This window comes from Nicotiana tomentosiformis, chromosome 2 (genome assembly GCF_000390325.3).
Source record: "Nicotiana tomentosiformis chromosome 2, ASM39032v3, whole genome shotgun sequence".
In the NCBI taxonomy this organism is placed as follows: domain Eukaryota; kingdom Viridiplantae; phylum Streptophyta; class Magnoliopsida; order Solanales; family Solanaceae; genus Nicotiana; species Nicotiana tomentosiformis.
In genome coordinates this window covers 116345219-116358024 of record NC_090813.1, presented here as the reverse complement: position 1 = coordinate 116358024, position 12806 = coordinate 116345219, and the positions used below count along the sequence as shown (strand labels likewise).

General features: G+C 37.7%; 1 protein-coding gene across 2 annotated transcripts in view; it reads right to left on the bottom strand.

The window, feature by feature from the left end:
- Positions 1-1097: 1097 nt before the first annotated feature.
- LOC104103563 (uncharacterized) overlaps positions 1098-12806 on the bottom strand; it is a 59107-nt gene continuing 47398 nt past the window's right edge. For both annotated transcript variants that reach the window (XM_070195993.1, XM_070195994.1), the window contains 3 exons: positions 12595-12678; positions 12129-12272; positions 1098-1485 (listed from right to left, as the gene is read on the bottom strand). In XM_070195993.1, the coding sequence (XP_070052094.1) occupies positions 1153-1485; positions 12129-12272; positions 12595-12678 (561 nt within the window). In that variant the 3' untranslated portion in view covers positions 1098-1152. The remainder of the gene's footprint in view (positions 1486-12128; positions 12273-12594; positions 12679-12806) is intronic.

The window sequence follows — 12806 nt, the reverse complement described above, 5'->3', positions numbered from 1 at the left end:
AAAAAATAATTGCAAGCCTACCCACTTTACGATCAACTTCAGGCTTATCGGATCTAAAGTTAAAAAAATTAGTTTGAAGCACTTCAGATGCACTTAACGCCAAATAGGTCCGAAGTGCAACCAATCATTTCATGCACTTAAGGCCAATAAGTCTGAGACTTAAGGCCAAAAGGTCTAAAAGTGCAACCAACGTTTTCATGCACTTAAGGCCAAATAGGCCTGAAATGCAAATTGCCCCAAAACCAGAAATTTGTTCTTCGAATTTTAACAATCCAATATACCATTTAATACCTAAATCTACTCCAAATGAGCTCAAATTTGAAACAAACTCCCATCATCAATTTGTCAAAATAACAATAAATTGAACAAGCCCGTTTTGCAATTAAGAAAAAGAAAAAGAAGAAACCCTAAGCAATAGTAAAAAATAAAGCGTCACAACAAACTCACCACTGTAAAACATGATAAACTACCTTAAAATATGTTCGCAACTACTATACAAAATCATTGTTACACGAAGAAAAAGAAGATGAAGAAGAGAAAAAAAGGTCAGAAGTGGGTACAAGTTTTTAAAAAAAAATAAAAAGCGGGTACAGGTTAAATGGGGACGACCAAATAAGGCGCCCCGTGCAATTTTTACCTTTCCATCTCAATTAATATGACAATCTTTTACAAAAGAAAACATTACATATATATATATATATATATATATATATATATATATATATATATATATATATATAAGTATGACCATTTACAACTTATAATTTTAAAAAATGTTCAACTTTCTTCCACTCCACAAATATAATAAACAAATCAAATTTAACATCTAAAGCTTTTATCCAATCAAGTATAAGTAACACAATTCATTCATGATCTAAGGGCATTCCTCCAATTATGCCCTTCATGTTTAACTGTTACAACCTGTTCGCCTAAAGATGATATTACACATTGAAAACCATTAAACTCTAGATATTATTGGGATGTTATAAATAATTAACTTTTGTATCGAAATATTTCTTAAATTCTATATCCAATCAAATATCATCATATGATTGAAAGGGGAGGGGGTAATCTTTATCCTTTGATAAGGAAGCCTCTGAATAAAGTGCACTTGCCATTTATATTTAATGAGAAAGCTTAAGAAAACGATAATTATTCGTCGTTTCTCTCCAGAAAACTTAACAAGAAGCCACTAACAATCCTTCTGGCTATAGGATTAGGAATATAGCGACATAATCGTCCATCCACATATGCTAGCATCCCTGACAAAACAAACTTTCCGATTCCCCATTTCCAGACAAAGCTCAGCTTTTGGTAACCACCCCGAGATGTGGGTACAATGGCTTTCTGATCATCAGCTTCAACTTTCTGCTTCCAATTTACTTTCCCAACTACTTTACTAGCTTGCTTCCGTAACATCCGAATTGCAAAACTCACAAAAAGGTGTTCAAACAAGGTCAGCACTGTTGGTACTAGTTTCCATTCCTAAAGCAATAAACATGAATAGCAGTGTCAAACAAACAGAATAAAAGTACAAATAAATACGTAAAAAGATACCTTCAAGATGAGAAAACATAGTAGAGGGCGAAATTCCTCAATTTACCAAATAGAAAGTGCTTTATGCAAAAGAGTGTCGGTAAATTGGAACAATTCAGTAATGAAGCATTGGATAATTAGTGGTTAAAAAGCCTAAAATGGATTCCTACTTCTCTCTAGAATCTAGAAAGTTGAAAAACATGTGTCATCAAAGCTGCCTCTTGGCCAGCCTTAGAAGAGAAGGGAGGGGAAATCAGTCTTTGGAGGCGGGTAAAAGGGGCTCGCCGGAACAGTGGTCTCAGCCGGAAACGACCATCAAATCGAGAAGAGACCCGGGTTTGAATTTGGAAGAAGACAAAATTTTAATAGGAGGAAAAGACGAGATTGTCCCTGGGTTAGTAAAACGGGCTGGAAAGACAGAATGTGTCAGTTCTCTTCTAATAACTATGGGGCCAGCCCATGTCTTATGAGGAATAGATCTGGGCCTCCATACATGGGCCCAGAACCCCCGCTCCACTTATCCCAATTCTATTCAAATTGAACCTAAGCGGCCTAGAATCTTTCAAGCTACGACTGAAGTGGCTCCTAAGCCTATTGGAAACGCCGGTCATTCTTCTTCCGTCAATGGCGCTTCGCCCAGTGCTTTACCAAGTTCCGGCGACCTGCATTCCTCTATGAAGGCCCCCGTTTCTGCTTCAGGGGCAGCGCCGGCTAAAGCTGGTGGTGTGGTTCTCCAACCATCCGCCACTGGTGGCCCCAACTCCAACTTTCCCTCTTCTAGTGTGCGTAGCATTGCTGAGATGTCGCTCCGTGCTGCTTCTTATTCTGGGGAGATTGTTGCACCTGTCCAAGTTGATTTTGGTAAATCTGCCAACCCTAGTACGAGAGGACTGGGTTAGGCTAACTTATGGTGTACCGGTTGTTATGCCAATAGCAGCGCCGAGAAGCTAAGTTGGTATGAAAGAACTGTTGCGCCGTGGGAAATCCTTCTCTATACAAGTTTTTGGACGAGGTTTTTGAACAGAAGTTCGATAGGCGAGAGGTGTTGCCGCCGGATCGCCGGATTCTTGCTTTATTCCTTCACGATGTTCTTCTGGTGTTTCTGGTCATCCGAATAGCAGCGGGGTTGGACGAGGTTTTTGAACAGAAGTTCGATAGGCGAGAGGTGTCGCCGCCGGATCGCCGGATTCTTGCTTTATTCCTTCACGATGTTCTTCTAGTGTTTCTGGTCATCCAAATAGCAGCGGGGTGGTAATTTCAGTGGTTGGTGTCTCCCAAGGCAAAGGTGGGCATTTTCCGGCACCTAAAGCTCTTATTGCTAGCAATGTTATGGTCTTGTATTCCTCTGGTAAGAGCAAGGAAAAGGTAGAAGTAGAAGATGTTTGTCCAATTTCGGCATTGGTAAGGGGGTATGTCTTACTGGATGGAGGATAAACTTTTAAACTTTGAGAAATTTTTAGGTGTTTCTTTTGAAGGAAAGGAAGATAGGGTGTTAGAACTGTTGAGGGAGATTGAGCAACAATCTTTTCATGATGGTGCAGGGAGGGAGTTGGGTCAAGGCAATGCTATGGTCCTGTATTCCTCTGGTAAGAGCAAAGAAAGGGTAGAAGTAGAAGTAGAAGATGCTTGTCCAATTTCGGCATTGGGGTGTGTGGGGGGGGGGGAGTATGTTTTACTGGATGGAGGATAAACTTTTAAACTTTGAGAAATTTTTAGGTGTTTCTTTTGAAAGGAAAGAAGATAGGGTGTTAGAACTGTTGAGGGAGATTGAGCAACAGTCTTTTCATGATGGTGCAGGGAGGGAGTTGGGTCAAGGTGAAAAGCAAAATTATTTAGGGGATGTAGTGGTGTACCAGAGAAGGGGCCAGGTGTGTGACAGGGAGGAAGGGGGCTCGGCTAGGGGGGGTGGGGACATGGAAAAATTATTGCTTATGGAAGTTAAGACTCTCTCATGAAATGTGAGGGGAATGAATGACCCAAACAAAAGGGCCAACAAAGTGGGAGTTAGAGAGAGGGGTGCCAACTTAGTTTGTTTTCAGGAGACCAAAATGGAAGTTTTGTCGGATACGATTGTGAGGAGTGTTTGGGGCGGTAGTTGGGTGAAATATGATTGGGTCCCAGCAACGGGAAATGTCGGGGGCATTCTTCTTATGTGGGATGATAGGAGCTTGGAGGTAAAGGAGATTAAGAAGGGAGTGATCTCTTTAGCAGCTCTTGTTAAAGATAGAGTGAGTGGGGTTGAATGGGGATTTGGGGGAGTATACGGACCGGTAGGAGAAGGGTCCAAGGTGTCTTTCTGGGAGAAACTGGCCAATGCCATGGGGGCATGGGACATTCCATGGGTTTTAGGAGGAGATTTTAACACTATAAGGTTCCCGGAGGAGAGGTTAGGGTGTAGTTCGATTTCGAGGGCTATAGAGGAGTTCTCTGACTTCATCAATGATTATTTTCTCATTGACTGTCCTTTGTCAGGGGAAAGGTTTACTTGGGCCAGGGTGGAGGATTCTAATTCAACGTCTAGACTTGATAGATTTTTGGTATCTCCTTCCTGGGATCAGTGTTGTGAAGAGCGTGAAGCGAGAAAAAGCGACAACCCCCATTTCGCTTAAAGCGAGAAGCGAAGCGCTCGCTTTTTTGAAGTGAAGCGGAATTTTTTTTTTTAAAATATTAAAATAAATATTACATAGACAACACATGTAACTGTGTAACTGTAAGCAAATGTTCAATACTTCAATGTAAAAATTAAAGAGTAGCATCAATTAAAGCACAAAATGAGCATCATATTCCTCTACAAGATTGTCATTAAAAGAACAACTACATAACACATAAGAAAGGCAATATTAACTAAGAATAAAGGATATAAAAATAAGAGGAAGGGCAGTATACCATTCTGTTAAAAACTGGGCAGCATAAAAATAATGAAAGAAGAACTGGGCAGCATTTCAACGAAGAGTAGAAGACTGAGAAAGAAGAACCGAAGGTCAAAAAAAAAATTCGCCAGCATTTCGCTGCTATTTGGATGCTGAAACAGTGAAAGAAAAAGAAAAAGAAGAAAAAGAAGAAGAAGAGAAAGAAATCATCACATACTTGTTGCTGCTGAATCTCTGTTGAAGTTGAAAAGGGAACCCTACTTAAAATCTCTGTTGCTGCTGGTCGTGTTTTAATAAAAGAACACTGAACACCTTTCTGTTTTAATAAAATAGGCTGGCAGCTGTTTAAAACAGAGAAACGACCGAAGCGCTTCGATTCTCGCTTCATCGCTTCTCGCTTTTTAGTGGGAAGCGCACGCTTTTGTCTACCTGAGTCGCTTCATATAGCAGAAGCGGGTTAAGGGTCGCTTCGCTTCGCTTCTCGCTTTAAGCGAGGAAGCGACCGCTTTTCACAACCCTGCCTGGGATGAGCTGGTGCCGAATGTGCTGCAGATTCCTTTGCCTAGGTTGACTTCTGATCATTTGCATATCTTGCTAGATGGATGCAGAGTGAGGGGGGTGCGTACCCCTTTCCCGTTTGAGAACATGTAATTGAAAGTGTCAGGATTTGGTGACAGAGTGAAAGAATGTGGACAAGCTATGATGTATCAGGGACACCTTCATTCCGTCTTTCGAAGAAACTTAAATTGCTCAAGGTGAATATTATTCGGTGGAATAAGGAGGTATTTGGGAGGGTGGAAGTTAAAATGAGGGAGCTTATGCATGAATTGGGAGACTTGGAGAGGGGGGGGAGCTAGATGAATCTGAGATAGTGAGATTGGGGGAGGTTAAGAGGGAAATAGTTGAGTTAGCAATAGCTCAGGAGACTAGTTGGAGGCAAAAATCGAGGGCGCTCTGGTTAAAGGAGAGGGATTCGAACACTAAGTTCTTCCACAGGATTGCGGTTGCAAACCAAAGGAGAAACTTCATAGAGTCCTTAGTAGTGGATGGGGTGAGGATTGAGGGAGAGGGGGAGGTAAAAAGGGCGATAATGGGATTTTATGAGATCTTATACAAAGAGGGAGTGAATTGGAGGCCGACTCTGGGGGGGGGTTGAGTTCAATCACATAGGGGAGGGGGATGGTGAGTGGTTGGAGAAAGCTTTTGGGGAGGAGGTTGTGTACGAGGCTGTGTCGAGTTGTGCTGGTGATAAGGCCCCTGGGCCTGATGGTTTCTCTTTGACCTTTTTCCAGTACTGTTGGGGCACCACTAAGGGGGAGTTGATGGAAGCCATTGAATACTTTCACGCGAATGGTGTTTTTGAAAGGAGCTTTAATGCTTCTTTCATTACTATTGTGCCTAAGAAAGAAGGAGCGTCTTGCATCAGAGAATACATGCCTAGGTTGACTTCTGATCATTTGCATATCTTGCTAGATGGATGCAGAGTGAGGGGGGTGCGTACCCCTTTCCCGTTTGAGAACATGTGATTGAAAGTGTCAGGATTTGGTGACAGAGTGAAAGAATGTGGACAAGCTATGATGTATCAGGGACACCTTCATTCCGTCTTTCGAAGAAACTTAAATTGCTCAAGGTGAATATTATTCGGTGGAATAAGGAGGTATTTGGGAGGGTGGAAGTTAAAATGAGGGAGCTTATGCATGAATTGGGAGACTTGGAGAGGGGGGGGGGAGCTAGATGAATCTGAGATAGTGAGATTGGGGGAGGTTAAGAGGGAAATAGTTGAGTTAGCAATAGCTCAGGAGACTAGTTGGAGGCAAAAATCGAGGGCGCTCTGGTTAAAGGAGAGGGATTCGAACACTAAGTTCTTCCACAGGATTGCGGTTGCAAACCAAAGGAGAAACTTCATAGAGTCCTTAGTAGTGGATGGGGTGAGGATTGAGGGAGAGGGGGAGGTAAAAAGGGCGATAATGGGATTTTATGAGATCTTATACAAAGAGGGAGTGAATTGGAGGCCGACTCTGGGGGGGGGTTGAGTTCAATCACATAGGGGAGGGGGATGGTGAGTGGTTAGAGAAAGCTTTTGGGGAGGAGGTTGTGTACGAGGCTGTGTCGAGTTGTGCTGGTGATAAGGCCCCTGGGCCTGATGGTTTCTCTTTGACCTTTTTCCAGTACTGTTGGGGCACCACTAAGGGGGAGTTGATGGAAGCCATTGAATACTTTCACGCGAATGGTGTTTTTGAAAGGAGCTTTAATGCTTCTTTCATTACTATTGTGCCTAAGAAAGAAGGAGCGTCTTGCATCAGAGAATACATGCCTATCAATCTCGTGGGGAGCATTTACAAGACTATCTCTAAAGTGTTGTCCAATAGACTCAAGAAGATTCTTGACGAGTCACTTTCGTCCTCCCAGAATGCGTTTGTGGAAGGTAGGCAGATCCTAGATGTTGCTCTGGTGGCTAATGAACTTATGGACTCTAGAATGAAAAATAGAGAACCCGGCATCCTCTGCAAGTTGGACCTTGAGAAGGCTTTCGACCATGTCAATTGGGAGTTCCTGGATTTCATTATGTTGCGGATGGGGTTTGGGGAAAGATTGAGGGGAAGGATCAAGTTTTGCATTTCCTCGGTCAGATTCTCTGGCCTGGTCAATGGTAGCCCGTGTGATTTCTTTGGCAGCTCCATGGTTTCAGGCAAGGAGATCCCTATCCCCATGATATTCATTCTAGTGATGGATGCTTTGAGTAAAATGATGGATCGGGCGGAGGTTTCTTGAGAGGCTTCTCAGCTCCGATTGGGGCGCACAGTGCCCGAAGAGTGTCTCATTTGCTTTTTGCGGACGACACCCTAGTTTTTTGTGATGCTGATATGGATCAGTTGTCCTACCTTAAGCAAGTTTTGGTGTGGTTTCAGATAGTATCAGGACTCAAAATCAATCTCAGCAAATGTGAGATATTTCCGGTGGGTGAGGTTACTAAAATTGGTGCTTTGTCTTATGTTCTTAGATGTAAGGTGGGCTCTCTTCCCACTACTTACCTGGGACTTCCATTGGGTGCTTCGCATAAGTATACTACGGTTTGGAATCCAGTGATCGAAATGGTTGAAAAAGGATTAGCAGGCTGGCAAAAACAGTACTTGTCAAAAGGCGGAAAGGAAGTGCTTATTAAAAGCACTTTATCGAGTATGCCCACATATTACTTGTCCTTGTGAGCATCACAGAAAAACTGGAGCGGCTTCAAAGGAATTTTCTTTGGAATGCGGCAGATGGAACTAGAAAATTTCATTTGGTGAATTGGCGGACCGTCACTTCCCCAAAGGAGTGGGGTGAACTTGGATTAAAAGATCTTAGAGTGTTCAACAGAGCTTTGTTGGGGAAGTGGTTGTGGAGATTCGGGGTAGAGGAGCACGCTTTATGGAGGGAGGTAATAGTAGAAAAGTATGATTCCATGGAGGGGGTTGGAGGACCAAGGCAATCACAGCACCTTTCGGGTGTGGCATGTGGAGGAGCATCATGAATAATTGGGAAGCCTTCAGTGGCAGCATCACTTACGGGGTTGGAGATAGAAGGAAAATCAGCATTTGGAACCACAAGTGGTGTGAAGAGAATACTCTGAGGGTCTTTTTCCCTCACGTTTTCAGAGTTTCAAATCAGAAAGAATTGATGGTTCAACTTATTCGCAAGGAGCATGAATGGGGGGTAGCATGGGACCTCTCATTTAGAAGGAACATGCAAGATTGGGAGATTACGGAGCTCCAAAGTTTGTTGGAACTGCTATATGGGCAAGACAGGCCCTAACCCTCTTGTGATTCTTGGAGATGGGGGTTGAGGGGAGATGGTTTGTTCACCGTAAAGTCCTTCTACCAGGGTGAGGGAGGAGGCCCCTTTCCCATACTCCTCGATCTGGATTCCTAGGGCGCCTACGAAGGTGTGCTTTTTGGCATAGCTAGCGGCGAGGGGAGTGATCTTGACTGCTGAAAATCTGTGAAAGAGAGGCATTACACTCGTTAGTTAGTGCTATATGTGTAAAAGCTCGGGGGAAGAAGTTGATCATCTTTTGTTGCATTGCCCCGTGTCTTCGGGTTTGTGGAGGGTTATCCTGAATCTTTTTGGTGTTCAATGGGTGATGCCAAGCACTGTAAAGGACTTGTTACATAGCTGGGCCGGTTTTCGTGGGAGAAGAAGGCAAAAGGCGTGGAAGTTTGCCCTGTTAGCTCTCTTGTGGATAGTTTGGGGGGAGAGAAATAGGAGAGCGTTTGAGGGGATTGAGTCTCCTTTTTCCCATCTTAAGAATAGTCTTTTATCTTTGATCGATTTTTGGTGCACTCATATAGCCCCCACTTGTATAGAAAATTGGGCGCCTTTTGTAGAGAAATAGAGAATCATGTTTTGATGTAAATTCTCTACTTTTTAGTATATTTCTTGTATACGGGAGTTTTCTCCCTTTTGTTAATACAATTTACCTAATCAAAAAAAATGAAGCATGGGATGACAATGTAAAGAAAAATATGTAGATTAAGCAGAATCTATCATAAATGTCATAGATCCCTGTGAGATGTGCAGGTGATATTTTTGCATTTTGTTATCTGTAAATATGGATTCCAGCATTTCCTTTGTGCTGATGTTTTATAATACATACCCATTTCAAAAACAAAATTAGAAATTAGAAAAATGTCATACTACATAATCTATATATTATTAAAAGAAAGGAAGTCTAGCCTAAGATTATGCCAAGTGGCAGCGTAGGAGAAAGACATGTGGTAATTTTAGAACAAAATTAGTTAGATTAGTTACTTTTTTGAATTTGAATTAAAAATAATTAAATATCTATATATTTTTAAGGAAACTATTATACAAAAAGGAAGAAAAAATATATAAATAAATAACTTCAGTGTAGAGATATATAAAAGGATGAGACTAATTTATTTATTGAGATTAAAAAGTTTTGAATAATAATTCATATGATCATGCTATATGTATAAGATCACTCAACTAAAAATATTATAATAGATAAAACTAATGACAAAAACATAAACAATAATTACAAGAAATAAATAAAAAATATAAAGATATAATAGAAATTATTATGTAGTTATATCTTATCTATATATAATAAAAGGAGACACAAATACACCATATTAAGCCAAGTGGCAACATAATAAAAAATCACTTGAAAATTTTTGAACAAAAAAATAGTCATTCATAAGATTAAGCCAAGTGTCAAGATACTACAAAGCCACTTGATAAATTTAACAATTATTCATGAAAAAAAAAATTAAACACTAAAAACAATAACCAAGAAAAAATTATAAAATCAGTAAATAATACTCCTACAGAAGTATTATTCGTAAATGTAGACAATTAAAGAATGTAATTAATAGAAGGCTTATCTCGTTAGAATTTTGAACAAAATAATAAAAGGCTTCTCTCTTTATATTTTTAATGAATTCAAAATTACAATTTATTAAAAAAAATTAAGGATATTTTAATTACAAGTAAAATACATTTTATATTAAGAAAGGATATTTTATCAAATAGTAAATTAATAGAGGCAACATAAAAATATAAAGATACCAAATAATGAATAATGCAATAATGATAAGTAATAATGAACAAAAAAGAGAAAGAAATATTTACAGATTTTTTTAAGGAAGTAATATTTTTTATATATTAAAAGTTACTTATTTTGAAACCTATTATATTTTAAGTTGGCAAGTTACCAACACTAAATATAACTCCACGCGCGTTTTCCGTAAAAGATATCAAACCTTAGATATAGTTATTTGCTCATTGCTATTTGGTCAAAGGTCATTGGTTATAAAGTTATAATCCATATCTATATTATATTAAATGGATAGTATTTAAATATTAATAAAAGGAGAGACAAATACACCATATTAAGCCAAGTGACACCATAATAAAAATCACTTGGCAATTTTAGAACAAAAAAATAGTCATTTATAAGATTAATCTATATCTATATCTATCTATATATATTATATTATTAAAAGGAAGGAAGTCTAGCCTAAGATTATACCAAGTGGCAGCGTAGGAGAAAGACATGTGGTAGTTTTAGGACAAAATTAGTTAGATTAATTAATAATTAGTTACATTTTTGAATTTGAATTAAAAATAATTAAATATCAATATATGTTTAAGGAAACTATTATACAAAAAGAGGAAAAATATATAAATAAATAACTTCAGTGTAGAGACATATAAAAGGATGAGACTAATTTATTTTTTGGGATGAGAAATTTTTTGAATAATAATTCATATGGCCATGCTATATGTATATGATCACTTAACTAAAAATATTATAATAGATAAAACTAATGACAAAAACATAAACAATAATTACAAGAAATAAATAAAAAATATAAAGATATAGTAGAAATTATTATGTAGTTATATCTTATCTATGTATAATAAAAGGAGAGACAAATACACCATATTAAGCCATGTGGCAACATAATAAAAAATCACTTGGCAATTTTTGAACAAAGAAATAGTCATTCATAAGATTAAGCCAAGTGTCAAGATACTACAACGCCACTCGATAAATGTAACAATTATTCATGAAAAAAAATTAAACACCAAAAAAAATAACCAAGAAAAAAAATTATAAAATCATTAAATAATATACAAAAGTATTATTTGTAAATGTAGACGATTAAAGAATGTAATTAATAGAAGGCTCATCTCTTTAGACTTTTGAACAAAATAATAAAAGGCTTCTCTCTTTATATTTTTAATGAATGCAAAATTACAATTTAATTAAAAAAATAAGGATATTTTAATTACAAGTAAAATACTTTTTATATTAAGAAAGGATATTTTATCAAATAGTAAACTAATAGAGGCAACATAAAAATATAAAGATACCAAATAATGAATAATGCAATAATGTACAAAAAAGAGAAAGAAATATTTACATTTTTTTAAGGAAGTAATAATTTTTATATATTAAAAGTTATTTATTCTAAAACCTATTATATTTTAAGTTGACAATTTACCAACACGTAATATAACTCCACACAACTGAAATCTTAATAAAATCAATAAAAAAATATTGAACAATGAAAGAATTTCAACTAATGAGTAAATAAGCTTACTCACAAAAAAGAAACAACAACAACAACATACCCAGTATTATCCCACACCGTGAGGTCTGGGAGGGTAGTGTGTACGCAGACCTTACCCCTATCTTGTGAGGATAGAGAGGTTGTTTCCAATAGACCCTCGGCACAAAAAAGAAAACTAAAAAATTATTATAAAATATAGAGATAAGATTTATTTGAATTTGAGATGAGAAAGTATCTTTTAAATTATGATAAGAAATCCATACAATGGATTATACAACATAACTAAAATCATAATAGATAAAGTCAAAAAAAAAAAAAAGTATAGAACGATGAAAAAGTGGCAAACCGCTAGAGATACTAGCAAAACTAAATGAGTTGGCTGATTTTTTATTGGAGGAAGAAATTTAATTTTTTGAGGTTAACTGTTCTTCTCTAGCAACAATTTTATAGAGACAACTCGATGAAATTCATTTATTTATTTTTTGGTTTCATTCTTTTGAATGCGGTCACTAAGTTTAGTATGAAATATACATTTATTTTTATTAATTTTCTCCGCTCTTTTTTATATTGAAACGATCCGCTCATCCACGCGGGTATGTATACTAGTAAACATTCAAGAAGCAACTAAGATAGTAGTACTCACACGTTCCCCTCTAATGTGACGCAAGGAATGAGAAGCTATTGAAGGATCTCCTTTCAACAACGCTTTGCTCACAAGAAATCCCTTCACGCGTTCCACAATCTCCTCTATAAGAGAACTGCTTGGTGGTAGGTTCTTGAGGATAACCTTCAGAATATAAAGAGCATAAAAGTCATTTGCGATTCATGTTACACTTAGATTGGCATCACTACATGTGCACTTAATTTGCTATGAAAATAAAATTAGAGCTAAGCAAGCTGTCAATGCCCTCATGTATTCCTAATTTTACAATAGTGCTGACAGAAAAGTTTACAGTCTCATGAAGAAGGTAACTACAGCGCTAGAACTTTTCAGCGGTGACATATTTATAAATAATTAAGAAAAAACAAAGCTACATTTTTTCAATTTTGACATATTTTAAGAAAAGGGCAAACCACATACACACATACTGAGAACATAGTTCAATTACCTGGTTGTCAATGACTCTGACTGTCAGGTATTCTTGCTTATACAATGTATCTAACATGGCCTGCAGATAACCTTCAATGTAAAGCTGCATCACAACAGAAAGAGTCACTTATATGATGATTTAATCTGCTAGAACAACTAGAACCTATCACAAACACACACTAGATATGAAATGACACTAATTGCAGTGAATTGAAATATTCAGCACTAGGA